The sequence below is a fragment of the Daucus carota genome, chromosome 4 (genome assembly GCF_001625215.2).
Source record: "Daucus carota subsp. sativus chromosome 4, DH1 v3.0, whole genome shotgun sequence".
NCBI classification, from domain to species: Eukaryota; Viridiplantae; Streptophyta; class Magnoliopsida; order Apiales; family Apiaceae; genus Daucus; species Daucus carota.
Genome location: NC_030384.2, coordinates 36,126,395 through 36,145,809, shown reverse-complemented (window position 1 = coordinate 36,145,809; position 19,415 = coordinate 36,126,395). Strand labels below are relative to the sequence as shown.

Sequence of the window (19,415 nt, the reverse complement as noted above, 5' to 3'; positions counted from 1 at the left end):
ATATAATACTAAACCAACTTAAATACACTATCATCAAAACATGCCAGGGTAGGGTAAACCATTTTAAATATGTACTCCCTCCGTCCCCCTCAATTGTTTACATTGGAGGGGGACACGGAGACCAAGACAATATATGAAAGATGAGTAAAGTTAGATGAAAAGTGGGTAAAATGGTGGGACCCATCAATATTTAATAATAGATTTGAGATAGTGGAGGAAGGTAGTGAGTGTAATAGTAGTTTTTATTGTTAAATATGAGATAGTGGGGGAAGATAGTTGGTGTAATGATTGAAAAAACTTACTATTTATGGTAATGTAAAGAAATGAGAGGGACATCCCAAAATAGTAACTGTAAAGAAATGAGAGGGACAGAGGGAGTATATACAAGCTCAGTTTTAAACTCCCAAAATACCTTATCTGAGTTATCTCTCACTTCATCTCCTTGTTCATCACAGTACACTTGTAGTTCTAGCATATTATATATTATTTTTAATACTCCATGGCAATGTGAAGACATGGTCACTGAGGTACAAGGGTGGTGAATAGTTTATAAGCTGTAGTAGTACATAAATTCTTGCCCAGAAATCAAAACTTTGTAACCGTTAGAGTTGAGGTTTTGATGGATCCGGCTTTTCAGCATCACCCTATTATAATACTACTATTTTGTTTGGTGTTTTCTGCTCTAGCCTATTAATATCTGTGCTTCAACAAATTCAAATAGTTTGTAGTTGAGTCCCTGCCAATCTCATCTGTTTCATTTCTCTGTTGACTGTGGATTAATAGTAGGAGAAATAGTGAGAAATGGGGAGGGATTGGGTGTATAATTTGAGCAGTCACAGTGGGGCTGAAAGTAACAGAAAAAGATCAAGAAAGAGAGGTGGAGTTGACAGAAACAACAGTAGTACTACAACAAGAAGTCCTTCTGGCTGCATGAACGCCGTCTTTCAGCTCTTTGACTTTAATCACTACTTCAACTTCCCTTTCAACTCTTCTGCTAGCTCCAGCAGCACCACTATTGATCATCATCCCCCGCCTCTCCAAGGTAATATTCATTTTTCTGTATTAGTCTCGGTTTTAGTTCTCGTTGACTGGGTTGAAATCTCGTGATCCGAATGGCACCTGAATCCTGATTTGTGGTGTTACAGGTGTAGTGGCGCCCAGGAATAGTTTGGAAATGGAAGATACATTCAATATCAAAGCGGCTGTCTTATCGTCTTCTTCATCTGTTAATAACCCACAAAGCCTACAACTTCCGGTACTATTTATATATATTTTTTAAATTCGAAGCCTTTTTGTTTTAAGTAATGCAACTTGTTTATGTTTAAGCATATTGCTAATGATGCTAATGATTAATATTTCTGAGGTAATAATTATGGTTAGATCTGTATATAATAAAGTTAGCTGGATTTGTTCTTTGGTCAAGTACTAATTGATGTGTTTAAAAATTCAGATGGGTGGTATACAAATTAAAACAAGGGTATCGACCGATCAAGATTTGTCATCTTCGTCGGAAAGTGCATATACGAGTGGCTCTCCGGCAGGAACCAAGACCCCGACGCTTGTAGCTCGGTTAATGGGTCTTGATCTCCTCCCGGAAACGTCCTCTCCTCGGCCTTCCTCCTCCTCCTCCACCTCGAACCTTTCCTCCTCGAAGTCACATTTAGTTTATTCGAAAAACAAACGACGCCTCCCTCGTAACATCACGAATGAGGCCAACACGGGCACTCGCTCATTGCCCGAGACGCCGAGGACATCGGCCTCATCAGCCAGGAGATCAGACGTGGACCAGAGGTTTTCGCTGCAGAGTAACAAGGAGAACAGTCAGTTATCGGGTCATGAGTTCGAGTTCTCGAAGTTCTTGACAGCGAAGATCAATGCGGCTGCTGGAAGACAAGGAGAGGAGAATATGAGTCCGGGACACTATGCGAAACAGATAGTGAAACAATTCAAAGAAAGTGTCAGCAGAAGAGTTGGGCGAGACATTACAAACACTGTTGAAAACAGATCTGACCAGAGAAGAGACCAGCATGTTGTGCTTCTCAAGTCAAAAAAGCCAACATCATCATCACATGATCAAAAAAATTCTTGTTCTCCAAAGCTGAAACTCTCGGATATGAAGAGTAAAAGCATGTCCTCAACTCATTCACCAAAACTCTGTCCCTTACCATTGAGTCCTTTCGCAGATAATCAATTTGAATCCGCGAAAGGCCCTTCCAGTGTAAAGGCTCAGCCAGTAGTCGTGGTGGAAGAGAAGCGGATCCAACAGAATGTGGGTAAAAAGGTTAGTAATGATCAGAAGTACAATTCACGGCTCTTGGTGCCACAAAGTTCGGATCTGATCCGGACCAAACAAGAAGAGTCATTCGTCAAGTCATCGACATCATCTAGGCCGAAACCATCAAGGCATATTAGAATTCCGGACCAGAAATGCAGTAGAAGCACCCCACTGGCAAACGTCCCTACTATTCTCACAATCAAAAGAGCCACAAGGCTACCTCATCAACAGGTACTTAAAAGTTTATTATGTTTTGTTAATTTTCTTACAATTTTTTATTAATTTCGTTTAATTATGTGTGTGTGTGTTAATAGGAGGGACAAAGGCAGCAGCATAAGTCATCAGAGTCACAGACAAAGAATTCATCAAGAAATGGTCCTCCTAGTCCTAGTTGTTTGAGCCAGATAAGTAAGTGCAAGCAGAAAGGGCCTAAGCCAACGGTCCCCCACCTCGTGACTCCCTGCACCAATTCCAGTGCCACCACCACCGGAGATCATCTGCGCCAGTACATTTCGAAAATACTAGAACGTACAGGCATTCATGACTCCCCTGCAGCCGTCTCGATCACCAACTGGTACTCCCCCTCCCACCCTCTCGACCCCTCCATCTTCCACCACCTCAGGCTCTCCGAAACAAGTACTCTCAGCCAGTGTCAGCTCGTGTTTGACGTAGCCGATGAGATCCTCGCGGGAATTCTGAGACCATATTTGAATCTCAAGCCCTGGAATAATTACCAGAAAGGGAAAATTGTCATGTGTCTTGAGTATCCACTATCTGGCAGTCAGCTGATAAACACGGTGTGCGGGAGAATCAGAAGCTTACCCTCAGCGGACTGTCGAGTTCTAGAAGATATCGACGGATTGATAGGTACAGATTTGAGTGGAAGCAGGGAAAGGGATGCGTATGAAGAAGAATTTGGTGATGGGATAGTAGGAGATGTTGAAGGTGACATTTTGGATGGGCTAATGCATGAGACGCTGCACATACTTTTAGTGTCCGTACGATTAAAATTAGAATAATTAAGAAAAAAAACAAAGAAAACAGGATCTGACTCGCTCACATGCAGGGCTGCCGATGGGGTTCACGTGATGAGATGCTAGTCCTGCTTTTGCGACTTAGCCTCCTCTGTATATATTTTTATTGTTTTTTTTTCTGATAATGTATTTTTGTTGTTAATTATCACTGTTAGTAATGACTAATGAGTAATGGGTAATTTGATTTAAGATTTCCTACTGCTGTAATTTATTTATTACTCTGTTTTTTAATATCTGCCTATTCATTTTTTACCACATATTTTGAAGTGCTTTGACCATAAAACTAGAACTGTTATTTTCAAATATTTTTTTATGAATAAACATATTGATGTAATATTTTTTTATAAAAAATTAAAATAAAAGATTTTAAACAATATAAACAAAACACTTTAACATACATGCTAAAAAAAATAGAAAGACATATATTTACGAATGAAGATAATAATATTTTCTGATCATTACGTGTTTCTACCGAGACTCGAACCTTCAAACCGAATAACCGAACATAAATTTGTGAAGAGGGAACATGGGGCTTCCCTCATAATCAGCAATCAACCAACCAGTGCTGATAAAAGGAAAGAAACAAACGTGACTAATTATCCCCATTAGTGATGTAGGATCTACATGAGGCAACAATGTTGATTACAGCTTTGTCCACACGTACAGAGATCCTGAATCCATGCATTTTGATGCCTGGTCCAGAATGGTGAAAGATGCTTCAATCTTTATGTTATAGGCTTATGATGATATAGAGTCCGGCCCTACCCGACCCGTATGGAGCGTTAGATGGAGGTTGAAAGTGTTGTCCTCTTGTTCAAACTCATAATTTGCTTACCAAGGGGCTGCTAGCTAACTCTGATGGAGAAACGTATTGAATGGCCTTGTTTGCTTCCTCAGTTGCAGTAAGTGGTGGGGTACATTTTACAAGCAATCCACACTGCCAAACCAATCTTCAATTTCTGACCAGAAGAAATAGGGGCATCTCATCTTTATCTTGGGACTCGCACCACTCTCCGAATTTTAGCATTGCGTAAGTTTCAAGTGACAAAAAATGAACGGGGAAGAATTTAGCTCAAGTCGAGCAGTATTCTAGTTTATTTATCGTAAATATTATAAAATAATATTCTCACTTTTTTCTTTTTTGAAATATAGGTCGTTTGCAGGTATGACACATAATTCTAAGTTTTTTTTATCACATAATTAGACTGAGTATTTTTGAAATTTTATTTTTTTTAATAAAAATACTATATGATCAATGTTATATTTTAGAAAAATAAAATTTTAAAAATAATAATTTTTATTAAACAATCAAAAATTTAGGAATGTGATTAAATATCAAACGACCCGTGTTCCAGAGGGAGTGATTTCTAAAGATCCTAGTGATTTATGATCATTAGTCTGGGTCTAATTTTAATAATATATTTGAACCAATAAATAGAAATAGCATGGACCAAAAATTGTAGAAAACATAGATGAGAAGGTAAATGAACTTTTTATACCAGAAAATAAATAAGAAATGACTAGTGGTCAGCAAAAAAATAGAGGATGATTGGTAATTTCGAAGATGTCCTAATAATTTAAATTATTAAAAAATCATCAGTTATTTTTTTTTTTATCTGAGTTTAGGAATTCATTTACGAAGCAGCAGGACTTACACTAAGCAAGTCCAATCCCGGATGAAAAATGGCTTATACAACTTCAACATCATACATGATTATATTCCACCGTACAAAGACTATTGTAGCATAAATCGTGGGAGTGTTTCATCCTATTATGATCTAAATGTTAAGTCCTGAGTTCCCAAGTTGGATAGGTCTACCTACCAGTTTTAATGCCAGAATCAAGTACTATATATACATGGAACCATGTTAGAGACCCTAAACAGAGACCTTCATTTTTCTTCCTCCTGCTTACATTAATCAACAAATAAATGGCATGCCAGAATGTGGAACCAGTCCTGCCAAATTTACTACAGCAATAAAAGGTTACAAGAATCTGATCAGACCATCAATATCCATCTTGCTACATTGTCTTCTGAAAACTTACCACATTATAATGGCCAGATGCTACTGCCAGAATTTTCGGTAAACCAACCTAATGAAATAACTACTCAATTTCATATTCCCCGGGCAAACCATTCCAATTTCAAATCTCTGGTTCATCTACATAATTCTTAACAAAGGCAGTGTGTATTTGAGTGTTAACTCATATGATATTCAGACCAGCTACCCAGGTAATCATGGCGGAGTCAGAGTGGTACTGTAGCATGCGTAATACTTCATACTTGTAGTCTAATTTGTATGCTAGCAGATATTATTTTTGTAATTATTAATACAACTAATAATAATAATTTGTTGACACACAGTTTGGATGCAAACTGACTGCAGCCGGCAGTGATCATCAATATGAAGGATTTATTTCAACAATCTAATAATATAGGAGTATATCCATTCATGTATTGTGCATTTATCAGGTCAAATTATATATAACTTCACATCCATTTGAACCATTACTATAAGTATGCAGAAGCAAGCACACTGTACCAATCAATGAATACACTGAAAGCAAACTGCAAGTAATGTTGTACTGAACTAGTGTGTTAACATCCATACACAACCTGATTAACAATTATAAAATACTTGTTTTTGTTCGTCAACTAATATTCAATGTTTTCACCTGGCATCACTCATTTCCATCGATATATAGGGTGTTAGCTTACCGAGTTATGTTCCAACCCTTCATGTCCCAGCACAAATCCAGCCCATAATATTCTATTACTGATCTTTTATAGATGGCATGATTATCAGAATATAACCATAGTTTTTTTTTATTTAATTCTTAGATGAACTTATCTTACCTGAGGGCTGCACCCTAAATTCTTTTCCTTCATCCCTCGGATTTCTCCATCTAGTAGTCCCCCTAAAAACAATCTTTTCCAATCACATTTTTGCATATATCTCTCTAAATATTACTTCCACTCTCGGCTATGTCTGTTTACAATGACTATGATCCTTTACTAAAATGATTAGTACTCTTTTTATTACACTTAATCCCTTGAATGAATTACATGAACAATTTTTGGTTATTTCTAGTTCTTCATTTGGATATCCTGTAATACCATCTCCCACTAGGTAATAATCACATAAAATAAAGAGATTGTCGAAATCTAGTTGCTGGATAATATATAAGTTTAGAGTACATGAGTCGATCGTCATGACCTCTGGGGATGATATTCCTTTAAGTTTCAAAAGCAGGGATATAATCCCATTAAACAAGCATACCCTTAAATTTCTCCCTTTTTCATTACCTCTAAGTAATTCTAATTCCGTGCTATAGCTTTGTTCATTATATAAAATCAATGCAACTATGCAGTTCTCCCTGAAATATTTTACACTTATAAATCAGATATCACTATACCAATCTTTTACTTTTTATATCTGCATTTACACGTAACTAGAAACCCTTTGGTCATAAAAGAGCCAAGCCAAGGAGATCTTTCTCTTATTCAGCTTGAGCTTTTGTTTTAAATGGGGCACGGCAAAAAGCCAACCGAGCAAGAAGATCTCTTATTAACAGTCAAACTAACTATGCCATTACGCGTATGATTATTAAATGGGCCCAGTTGAGCCTGAGTTGGTGGTTGGGACTAAAACAACTAAACATAAAATCCTGTTTTAAGGTCAACTTGATGAATGATCCTGCATTGGAAAAGGTTGTACTTCAATACCTTGGCTTATTTGAAATCTTACAGACTCCAAATGGATCTTACAGACTCCAGATGTAAGTGTTAATTTCTACGAATGTAAGGTCAGGATGCACAAATAATTTTGTTGTATATTGAAGACAATACATATTAAGAAATCTGAATATGCATGTGATAGTAATAAACAAGAATACCAACTTCTGATTGCCAATATTTATACGATTAACTAACACTTAAAGGGAATTATACAATAGAATTAAAAAGTGAAGTGTTTACAAGAAAGAATTAAACATGGACCAAACAATTTAGCAAGAAATAAATAAAACAGGGACCAAAAAATACCTGGAAGTGCAGGAAGTCATCACCTCATAGCTTCATCATTTTTTAAGCTACTATTAAGTTCTGTTATCCACAATCCACATCACATCCAGCCAGTCCGACCAGGTCCAGTAATCTTCTTCCCTTGGGATTGTTCCAAGTCCCTCTTCTCTTCCTTGACTTGGAATGTTCTTCTTCCTTCCCTAACAGCATGGGGCTGCTGATTGTGCTCATTCATCGCAGGAACATTTCTAGGTGATCCACCGTAAATGTCCATTGCAGGAGGAGAAGCTGGAAGTATGATTGTTGCCTGAAGCACTGGGTGGCACTGAATTTTCATCCTGCAAAACATAAAAGTTTGTGTTACCGTAATCCACTGCACGGATCACACAAATAATTGACACTATAGAAGGCAACAGGAAAATAGTGTTGTCTACATGTTCTTAGAAATCACTACTTGAGCCCTGGCATAGATGTTAATCAAAAATTAATGGAGCTACTCTTATCAGTTTATGAGCTATAAACTGTATTGTCTACAATAATGATAGCATTGAACAGACTAATTCATAGACACTGGCATCTACAATTCGACATAGTTAAGCATCAAAATATGATTAAAGAAAAAAAAAAATATGATTAAAGAAAAAGATCTGACCTCAGTTTTACAAGCACTTAAAACATTCAGAATATTTAGTCCATTAAACTTTTGTGCCATCCAGCCAAGACAATGTATATTTCTCAATGGATATTCACTAAAGCATGTCCAGAGTATCAATTTCCAGATGTACACATCATTCGCTTTCAATTAAATTTCTTGTGTTCTTCATCTCATTGCTTAAAATGTACAAGATGCACTCTAGTTCCTGTATCACAACCTCAGAAGATCCTCTGACTGAGAATTCATGAACAACGCCATCAACTTCAATCATACTGCTGCCTGGAAGTTCCTTTTTAATCCCTCTCTCTAGCATAACGGTTCTAGTTCTCTTAACATCATCAAATCTCTCATCTCTGGCATATAAATCACATAAAGTAACATAAAAAGCATGATTTAGAGGTTGCATATTAATCAAGCAATTAGCAACTTTTTCTCCCAGCTCAGTATATCCATGCATTAGACAGCCTCCAAGCAGTGCACCCCAAACAAACACATCTGGTTCCATGGGCATGTCTCTAATAAGCTCTTCGGCCTCATTAAACAGCCCAGCTTTGCTAAGTACATCAACCATGCAAGCATAATGTTGGAGTTTCGGCTTAATTAAGTAAACGCTCTCCATCATGTTGAAAATCCAGCGGGCTCTCTCTACTAAACCAGTATGAGCACAAGCTGACAGTAATCCTACAAATGTCACAGAATTTGGGTTCACACGGACTGCAACCATTCTTCTAAAGAGATGAAATGCCTCTACACTATACCCGTGATATCCAAACACTGAAATCATAGCAGTCCATGCCAAAACATCCTTGTTTGGCATTTCCTCAAAAACCTCAAAGGCTCTTTTCACGCTTCCACATTTGCCATACATGTCAATCAGAGCAGTCCCAACAACCATATCACATTCTAACCCACTTCTCACCAAATAGTTGTGCACCCACTTACCATGATCTAGTGCACCAAGCGATGCACAAGCTGAAAGCGTGCTAGCAACAGTAAACTTATCTGGACTCACCATATCATCACTTAAAACCTGCATTTCTTGGAAAAATTCTAAAGCCTCTTTTGGCCGACCTCCTTGAACAAAACCTGTAATCATCGAATTCCAAGTAATAACATTCTTCTCACTCATTCTCCTAAACAATTCCAACGCCATATCAAGCTCACCACACCTTAAACACCCAATAACCATCGAATTCCAAGAAACAATATCTCTCACCCACATTTCATCAAACATCTTCCTTGCACTATCCACATCCCCACAAGCCGAATACAAACTTATCACTGAATTTCCAACAAAAACATCACCATGAACTCCGTATCGCACAATCTGGCTGTGAATGCTTCGACCAGCACCATAATCTTGTCTTCTCACACATTCTTTCAGGAGAAATGGAAATGTGATACAATCTGCAGCAATGCCATCATACAGCATTTGTTTATACAAAAAGAAGCCCCTGTATGGATTAATTCCATCAATATTATTCATCGTTTTCGAAGCGTAAGCTCTGATCATAGCGTTATACATAAAGAGGTTCGGATTCTGAATTGTTTGAAACAAATTAGCTGCATAACTAAGAGAACCTGAAGCAGACATTGCACAGAAAAAGAGCAAACGAGAAATTAGAAAATAATGGTCAGTTTTCGATAAGAGAGGTGATGTTACAATCAAAGTATGAATCTTTTTCAGCTCTCTCATGTTCTTGCATTGTTGTAACAAGCGTGTGATCGTGTTCTTTAACACTAGATATTGGGTTTCAGTCATTGTTTTCAAATATGAGAGTACACTGAGACGGAGAGTGAGATGTACGCAGACCTGAAGTAGATATAACAGTTGTTCGGAAGAGGTTGAAAATAATGCAATAACTAGCTAGATAAAATATATTACATTCCAGAATAAGCTTTCTTAGAGTTTTCACTACAAGCAATGAACTTAACAAGCCCTTCCAGATTCTAAAGTAGATGCTTATTGACGAGGAATTGCGTAAAGATATAGCCCTTTACTCATGTGAAGAGTAAGCATGACCCGATATGTAGCCTCCTCGTTCTCATTTGCCAGTCTGAATTTGTAAGAGTTGAGCAGAACAGCAGCTAAAATTTTCATTTGTCGATAAGCAAATTCCTTGCCTAGGCATATTCGAGGCCCGGCCTGTGCAGTCAAAGTAAAATCATCAACAAATGAAAGTGAAAATAAATAAATTTGATTACATTAAGGGTTTTTCCAACCTGGAATGCAGTAAATATATATGGACTTTCCGGTTTGAATACACCATTGTCAATCCATCTTTCCGGTCGAAATTCCTCAGCATCCTCTCCCCAAATTGATGTCATCCTTCCCATAGCATAAGCCATGTAGTTCACACCATCTCCCTTTTTTACCTTGAATCCATCTGGTAAAGTATCATCTTCACCTGCAGCCTTGCCATCCTACAAGCACAGTTACACTTTCAAGTACTTCAAATTCATGGAAAGATAAATTTGAAATAAGGTCATTACTTTTTCTTACAGGGGAAGAAACATTGTAGTTATGCAGTTCCAACTTAAATTAGGGTTAAACTCTGCCGTTAAACTAGAGGTATAGATAACATTGAATTATGTTTTAGTTGTGAAATTATCTTGATACAAGTACTCTCCCAATATCTATACCCAGAGGCTATCCATGTTTACTTCTATGTTTTACTGAAATTATAAACAGATAAAATAGTGAAGGTGTATAGAACTTAACCACTGGAACTGCTGGATAAAGTCTGAGAGTCTCCGTTAGAGCTGCATGAAGGTATTGCATCTTATCCAGTGCAGCTTCAGTTAATTTGTCATGGAATTCATCCGTAGAGTTATTCTCAGTTTGAGTTGCAGCCCTCACTTCTTGGGCCGCTTTTTCTTGGATCAGCGGGTGTTTGCACAACATGTAAAAGAACCAAGTAAGTGTGCCTGCTGAAGTGTCTTTTCCGGCTATAACAAAACTGAGTGTTATATCTCGCAAATATTTGTCAGTCATGTTTTCTGGATCTGTTTTACTCTCAATAAGAAACCTCGAAAGTATGTCTTCTTTCCCACCCTTTTTGCGTAAAAAGAAATATATCAGAAGCTTAAAATGAGGACATAAGATAAAATATATCATCAAACTAGTTTCCAGTTTCTAGTTTGTTAGTTATACTCACATCAAGCTTTCCAATTTTCATCTGCTCCCTCTTCCGTTGGATCAGGTCATAAACAAAGTTGTCAATGACTACAATGTTTTGCCTTAAAGAAGCTTCAAAACCGATATTGAAATACCTTTTGATCCTCCATGTTAAATCAGCATACCTCCAGAACACAAGGTTATTGGAGTCATCAAAGGCTTTCATAAACCGATTACTCGATTCATCTGAGCCAGACAAAGTATCCAGATCAACCCCAAAGCCCACCTTAAATATTGAATCTAAAGTTGACTTCATGAATAGATCCTATAAACAAACATGAAGATACAAATAAGCAGATAACAAAAGTAAATCTTTTTAGTATGACTGAGTCTAATAATGAGGGCACAAACCTGCAAGTTTATCACCTCTTTCCCGTTGGCTGCTTTAGAAATATGTGAAACCAGTTTTGCAGCATTTTTTCGGAAAACAATAGTACTAAAATCTCTCAAGACTCTAGTCGAAAACTCATGACTTGCAAGCTTCCGTTGGTGGCGCCATTTATCTCCATCCACTGCAAAAATCCCCTCCCCAAGAAGGTCATATAAGATACCGAGATTGTATGCTCCCTGAAACAAAAATCAAATAACATGGCTGATTTTCAAGTTAATACCAGTTTAGTAAAGTTTTAAATTTCAATTAAATTCCAATACATCTACCCATATATTCTCAAAAGTACTTTTACTTTGTGTACTCTCTGTACTGATCTAATCCTAGGAACCTCATTCGAAATTTTGGATCTTCGAGCGAGATACAATTATATATATACATATATAATCTAATTAATATGGAAACCGGAGAACCCCTAGTATCCTCACTAATTCATTAAAATCATAAGGTTGCAGTTTGCACATTGATTCCAAAATGAGCCCCTATTGAGATCTAGTTTTCAATCTCAAAATTGTTTTTTAGTAGATGAACCTATATACATATGACAGCCATGATATACTTCTACCCTGAAATTACCAAATAAATTCACTCTTAATATTAAGGTCGAAGTTAAATTGATATCTACTAATCTCCTTTCGAATCCAAAAATGGGTTTTCGAGTGAATGAGCATATCATCACATAACCATGACATAAATGACATGTTCACAATACACATAGTTAACTTAAAAGAATCATACCCCACAAAATAAACACAAGTACAAAGACATAACTACACAAGTATCTCACCTTTCCATAGTTGGGAAAATTGGTCTTGAGAATGTACTCAACATTAACAGGATCAGCAGTATAAATCTCGCTGTGCGTAGGAGTGATCATACGAAAAGTAATGTTCTTCTTGGCATGATAAGTGAGAAAATCAAAGAGTTTGTCGAAGTTTAGTAACTGGGAAAAGATTGGGCCAGCCACAGGTGGCCTGTTCTTCTGGGAGTAAGCTTGTATGACATAACTTACAAGAAGCGCTACAATTGTTGCTGCAACAACCAAGAGTAAAGCTCCAACAGAAGCTAGGATCAAAGATACTACTGATTCTTGAAACCCCATTACAACAAAAACGAGGATTACAACTGCGGAGATTATTGACTTCATCGTATCATGTTAAAATAAGCTTAACTATTAGTCTGTGCTTTATAAGAGTAGTTTTCGTTGAACGTGGGCCTGTTGCTGTTATTATAAGTAGATAATATTAAAAGTTAGCATGTCTCACTCATTTCATTTCTTTACGATACAAGTTCAACACAGCATCTCCAACAATGCTCCTAAATCATTCCTTAAACAATAATATAAAATGTGGTTCCTAGTAAGTTAATACTTTAGAAAACGTGAGAACTCCAATGCTACTCTTTATACTTGGCTCCTTATTCACATTTTATATTTATTTTATATAAATGAGAGGAAAAAGTTAACAAAAAGAGAGAGAAGATTGAAGAGAAAATAATATAATATTGAGTTAAGAGCTACTAGATGCTCTTTAAAAGAAAGGAGAGAGAGTAGGCTCCTAAAATTTAGACTTAGGAGCTTGTTTAGAGAGCCCTTGGAGTTGTAAGTTACTTATTTCATCATATAATAATAACAATAAATGTTGGCGTACATCCTAATTCACTACTAACTCACTACCTAGTTTTTAGGGTAAACACGTGACCCACTTTCTCACTTGTTCATATTCTGTTATCATTTTTCCTGTATTTTAATAACTTCTTATTTTTTAGTGGGGGCCAAATTTCCACTTTCCACTTCATCTAAAAAAATTCTCCTATAAAATTTTGACTTTACAAAAAATTTATCGACAGTAATATAATTATATTTTAGTATATAATATATAATATATATATATATATATATATAATTATATTTCATGATTAAGTAATAAATTTATCTTGTATCGTGTGTCAAAAATTATTTTCAAAATTTAATATTATTAACTAGAAAAATATATGTATGCTTTTATTAATAAAAAAATCTGATAAAGAAATTAGTTAAATAGTATAAGAAGGAAAAAACAGTCTACAGGCCTACAGCTCTTTCCTATGTTTTTATGTGTTTTATCATTCTGTTCATTCCCTGGGACTTTCTTTGCATGTTAAACAGTACAATTTTAATTTTTAAGTAATCATCTCTAAAATATGTAAAATCAGTGTATTAAATTTTTTTTTTTTTTTTTGAGAATCAGTGTATTAAATTTAAAAACCAATATTGGAAATCATGGAGGTATGCTAATTATGTGTTTATTTTCCTGTACAACTATGTTGTTGTGAAGAAGAATCATCTTAATTATTATATTTTTAAATCAGGTGTTATATATCATAATTTTATATGAGATGATAAATTTATTGTGTTTTAGTTATTTTTCCTTCTTTTACTATTTAAGTAATTTATTTATCACAATTTTTTATTAATAAAAACACACACATATTTTTCTAGTTAAATAATATTGAACTTTAAAAATAAATGACAAAATATAATTTTATATAAGTATATATTATATATTGAAATATAATTATATTACGGTCGATAAATATTTTGTAAAGTCAAATTCTTATAGGTAATTTTTTTTAGATGAAGTTGAAAGTGAAGATTTGGCTGAAACTGAAAATATGGAGTTATTAAAATACAGGAAAAAATGATAACAGGGTGTGAAACAACGTGAGAAAGTGGGCCACGTGTTTACCCTAAAAACTAGGTAGTGAGTTAGTAGTGAATTAGTATGTACGCTAAGATTTACTCTAATAATAATACTCTCTCCCTCCTAATTTATTTGTGTTATTTGATTTTTTATAGTTAAATTGATAAAATTTTGATTGAAATTGTATATTCGTTATTTTGATACACTTTTATTTTAAAGATCTGATCACGGTGCTCGTTTGGCTAATAGACTTGAAGTCTTTTTGATAAAAAGTCAATTTTTTATTTTTGACTGTTTGTCTAAAAAGTGAGAAGCACTTATAAAAAGTTGAGACTTTTCTTAATTATTTGCGTAAAAAGTGAGAGCATTTATAAGATGAGAATCCTAACCTTTAATTTTGAATTTCTAAATAATTTAATCACTTATAAATCTTAATTTACTCCTTAATTTTAGTCACTTAAATATTTTTCTTTAAGCTCATTCAAACGGCTCATGGTACAATACCAGATGATATTATCAACGAGCAAGTATAACCCATTTGTTAAAATAATAGACTATATCAATACATTCCTACTAGTCTATCTTGTTCGATTATTATATTATTAATATAAGTAGATGGCAATATAATACCAGTATTTTGTCCTGTACCACATAAATTTTGTTTCTAAATTGGCGAGTCCCAACAACCTACAGTATGCCTATGTATTTTAGTGTATGAATTTTGGTATTCTTCTGATTCCAGTTCCGCCTTATAAAAGTAATTTAATTTTTAAATTTTAATTTTAATATTTATCTAAAATAGGAGCAGAACCATGGTTTTTTCCTTTTGACAACTATAGATATTAACGTCTATTTTGTTTATGTTGGTAAAGGTCCCGTGTTCGAGTGTTTCAAAATATTAACATAAAAAGTAAATTTAATATTCAGTTATGTTTGGTCAGAAATTCAGTTATTTACACATGTGATTGCTTTGAAAAATGTGTACACACTTATTGCTTTTCCTCTATGATTTTATTTCCGATAATATTTTGAGTTATTATTTAATTTAACATGCTTCCAAACTTGAAATAAATTAATAAATTGGTTGAGTTGATAGAAGAAAAATGTATAGCACAGAAACTCTTTCTTTTATTATTAGCATGTTTATGTAGTTGGCACGCTCCCCCCGAAACTTCACGTTGGAAAGCTGATGAAATGTGTGTATATAAAAAACTTAGTATTTCATTTTTGAAATAATTTTGTATTGAGTCTGTTGACTTAAACAACCACTAAACTATTCGAGAGCATCTCCTGTCATAAAATCCTAGTTGGAAATTATTAATATATTCTCCCGTCTTAATAAATTGTATATATTATTTTTTGATACGTTTTTTAAGTCTTTTTTAATATATAGTTCTATAATAATTTTTCAAAATAAGAAATTGGCATTTAAACTTTAATTAAAAAAAAATTAAAAAATATTATAGAATAATATTTTATAAGAGTCAAAATACGGGCAAAATAATGACCTTATACTAAGAGTCGGGACGGAGGGAGTTTTTCTCGCATACTCGTAAAGAATCGGTAAGAAGATTTCAATTTTCACGCCATGTGTTATAAGGTTTCAATCATTTATTTGAAAATACTATTTACGCGACTTGGACAGAAGTGAAAGTGTTCGGAGGAAGAGATCTACTCAGGCCTAAAGTGTTGGAAATTACATAATACTAGTACATTCTTTGAGTTTTCATTACAAGCAATATGTGCAGTACAATTAACCAGCCATTTGCAATTCTAAACGCTTATTTCCGGGGAATTGCATATAGATGCAGGCCTTTACTCATGTGAAGAGTCATCATGACCCGATACGTAGCCTCTTCATCCTCATTTGCCAGTCTGAATTTGAAGTAGTAGAGAAGAGCGGCAGCTAAGATTTTCATTTGTCTATAAGCAAATTCCTTGCCAAGGCATATTCGAGGCCCAGCCTGCAGGCAAAGTATACAAATGAAAGTGTGTATAACACAAAATGTATGATTAGGTTAACAAGAAAAGTTGATATCAGAGTTTTTCAGACCTGGAATGCAGTAAATATAAATGGACTTTCCGGTTTGAATACACCATTGTCAAGCCATCTTTCAGGTCGAAATTCCTCAGCATCCTCTCCCCAAATTGATGGCATTCTTCCCATTGCATAAGCCATGTAGGTCACACCATCTCCCTTCTTCACCTCCAATCCATCTGGCAAAATATCATCTTCACAGGCAGCCCTGCCATCCTGAAATCAAAGTTGAACTCATCTCTGTTACACTTTCAACTACTTAAAATTTACGAAAAGATAAATTAGTAAAGGTGTATGGAACTTGACCACAGGAACTGCAGGATAGAGTCTGAGAGTCTCGGTTAAAGCTGCATGAAGGTAATGCATTTTATCCAGTGCAGCTTCAGTTAATTTCTCATGAAACTCATCTGTAAAGCTACTCTCAGTTTGAGTTGCAGCCCTCACTTCTCGCGCCACTTTTTCTTGAATCAACGGGTGTTTGCACAACATGTAAAAGAACCAAGTAAGTGTTCCCGCTGAAGTGTCTTTTCCAGCAATAACAAAACTGAGTGTTATATCTCGCAAATATTTGTCAGTCATGTTCTCAGGATCTGTTTTACTCTCAGCAAGAAACCTCGAAAGTATGTCTTCTTTCCCACCCTTTTGCCGACAAAGAAACATAGTATTAGATACTTAAACTGAGGATATCAGATCAATTAAATCATCATCTAGTTTCCAGTTTCTTAGATATTAGATATTTAAAGTTAACTCACATCAAGCTTTTCAGAATTCATCAGCTCCCTCTTGCGGTGGATGAGGTCATAAACAAAGTTGTCAATGACTACAATGTTTTCCCTCAAAGAAGCTTCAGAACCGACATTGAAAAGCCTTTTGATCCTCCATACTAAATCAGCATATCTCCAGAACACAAGGTTATTGGAGTCATCAAAGGCTTTCATAAACCGATTACTCGATTCATCAGAGCCAGACAGAGTATCCAGATCGAACCCAAACCCCACCTTAAATATCGAATCTAAAGTTGACTTCATGAACAAATCCTGACAAAACATCAAGATTCAAAAATAAGTAGATAACAAAAGCAACTCCTTTTACTTTACTGAGTCTAACAATGAGGGCACAAACTAACCTGCAAGTTTATCACCTCTTTACCAGTGGCTATTTCAGAAATATGTGAAACAAGTTTCGCAGAATTTTTTCTAAATACAACAGTACTAAAATCTCTCAAGACTCTTGTCGAAAACTCATGACTTGCAAGCTTCCGCTGGTGGCGCCATTTATCTCCGTCCACTGCAAAAATTCCCTCCCCGAGAAGATCATAAAAGATCCGAATATTGCGCGGCCCCTTCAAATAAAAAAAATGGGTTTTCGAGTGAACGATGACATACATAATTAAGACATGCACAATACAGAATAAACATAACCGCAAAAAATTAAGTATTTTCACCTTTTCATAATTCGGAAAATTGGTCTTGAGAATATACTCGACAACAACAGGATCAGCAGTATAAATTTCACTGTGAGTAGGAGCAATCATACGAAAAGTGATGTTCTTCTTGGCATGATCAGTGAGATAATCAAATATTTTATCGAAGTTTAACAACTGGAGAAAGACCGGTCCAGCCACAGGTGGCCTATTCTTCTTATAGTAAACTTGTTTCACATAACTTGCAAAAATCACTCCGACTATTCCCGTAATAGCCAAGACTACAGTTCCGACTGAAACTCGAATTAAAGACAGTGCTGATTCTTGGAAACCTATCCCAAGAAATACAAGTATCGCAGCAGCAAAGATTATTGACTTCATCATATTATGCTCTGAAGATAAGCTACGCCTACGGTATCACTTATTTATAAGTTTTTTGATGTCAACGAGTAAATTACAATTTAGTGATCGTAATTTATTCCAAATTTAAAAAATTGATCAAACTTTCAAGTATACAGATTAGTAGCCAGCATTATTTTCTGTGTTTCAAAATAATGCCGTTAATTAGCTTTTCGTTATTTTTTTGTAGAAGTGTGACTGGATTTAATTTTCATCTTTCAAAATAATAATGCACTCTCGTATTACAAATGAGCCAGAGTCATTAAAATGAAATCTTATCATTAATTTGTTAATTTAAAATTTCCATCATCTTTTGAAATTTAATAAAAAAATACGAACACTATATGTGATACTCATAAATAATTCAACAGATAAGCCTCTAAATTTCTTGTACTACCACATTAATTTTTATTTCTCAGACCAACAACTTGGACGACTTACATTCATATTAATAATGTACTTGAGACCAAGTTCGTCTGATTCTATCCATTAATATTATTTTAGATATGATTTGAGTATTAACAATTATGAGTATCGACATAAATTAAATATATATCAATACGTCTAGAATTAGTGTTGTAGAAATAGATTGGGTGAGTAGTCATTTTCGAACTCATTTACGACTCCACTTTAGACTATTCAGTAAAATACTTGATCAAAATTGGATTTAATGCCTTTATAATAAATTTGGAGTAAAGATTCTGAAATTTAATTTTTATACAGTGTATAAAACATATTATTTTTAAATTATAAATAATTTCCTTAGCCAAAAAAAATATATAATTATTAAATATAAATAATTGATAATACGATAAACAAAGTACAAACTCAACCAAAAGCGTGTATTACGTGCATTTTTATAAATTTAACAAAGCCTGTAATTTCATTATTTTGTATTTTAGTGTGCATTTTATATACTATGTCTTAAATTAATTACTCACTTTAAGGTGCATTTATCATACAATCCCACCATTTTCTTTTTACTTTTTTCGTTGTAGATATAAAAAATCGTTTTGAAACTGTTATTCAATTTTATAATAATATATACATAATTGATTTTGGGTAAAAAGAACGACATATGCAACTGAGTGTTCTTAAAGTTTCAATATAATAATATCGATTGGTATTTAATTTTTACAACCACGTGCACCTAAATTTTGCAAAAAATAATAAATTCCAGAAGTTGACTTGGAATTTAACAAAATTAAACAGAGCGGATGCTTTAAATGTTACTAAATACTCCCTCCGTCCCTTTTTATCTGTCCATTTTGGAAAAAAAAACACATACCAAGGTGTCCTTGATTGTATGAACTTTTTCAT

The 19,415-nt window shown here is 34.7% G+C and overlaps 4 protein-coding genes across 4 annotated transcripts; 1 reads left to right on the top strand and 3 right to left on the bottom strand.

The window, feature by feature from the left end:
* Positions 1-411: 411 nt before the first annotated feature.
* LOC108216882 (uncharacterized) lies at positions 412-3,498 on the top strand. Its single transcript, XM_017389741.2, has 4 exons — positions 412-1,042; positions 1,146-1,255; positions 1,451-2,506; positions 2,590-3,498. Exons 1-4 carry the CDS (start codon positions 802-804, stop codon positions 3,292-3,294), a joined length of 2,112 nt encoding a protein of 703 aa, XP_017245230.1. The 5' UTR covers positions 412-801; the 3' UTR covers positions 3,295-3,498.
* A 2,483-nt stretch (positions 3,499-5,981) lies between these two features.
* Positions 5,982-9,751, bottom strand: LOC108215881 (pentatricopeptide repeat-containing protein At5g66520). The gene is made up of 2 exons (XM_017388490.2): positions 7,986-9,751; positions 5,982-7,671 (listed from the first exon to the last, which is right to left on the bottom strand). The coding sequence occupies exon 1, from the start codon at positions 9,748-9,750 to the stop codon at positions 8,122-8,124; it is 1,629 nt and encodes a 542-aa protein (XP_017243979.1). The 5' UTR covers position 9,751; the 3' UTR covers positions 5,982-7,671; positions 7,986-8,121.
* Positions 9,752-9,856: 105 nt separating this feature from the next.
* LOC108215882 (cytochrome P450 704C1) lies at positions 9,857-12,841 on the bottom strand. Its single transcript, XM_017388491.2, has 6 exons — positions 12,342-12,841; positions 11,518-11,733; positions 11,147-11,431; positions 10,711-11,043; positions 10,212-10,412; positions 9,857-10,134 (listed from the first exon to the last, which is right to left on the bottom strand). The coding sequence occupies exons 1-6, from the start codon at positions 12,699-12,701 to the stop codon at positions 9,952-9,954; spliced, it is 1,578 nt and encodes a 525-aa protein (XP_017243980.1). The 5' UTR covers positions 12,702-12,841; the 3' UTR covers positions 9,857-9,951.
* Positions 12,842-15,922: 3,081 nt separating this feature from the next.
* LOC108217900 (cytochrome P450 704C1) lies at positions 15,923-18,098 on the bottom strand. The gene is made up of 6 exons (XM_017390805.2): positions 17,718-18,098; positions 17,400-17,615; positions 17,026-17,310; positions 16,580-16,912; positions 16,289-16,489; positions 15,923-16,199 (listed from the first exon to the last, which is right to left on the bottom strand). Exons 1-6 carry the CDS (start codon positions 18,078-18,080, stop codon positions 16,017-16,019), a joined length of 1,581 nt encoding a protein of 526 aa, XP_017246294.1. The 5' UTR covers positions 18,081-18,098; the 3' UTR covers positions 15,923-16,016.
* Between the last annotated feature and the right edge of the window lie 1,317 nt (positions 18,099-19,415).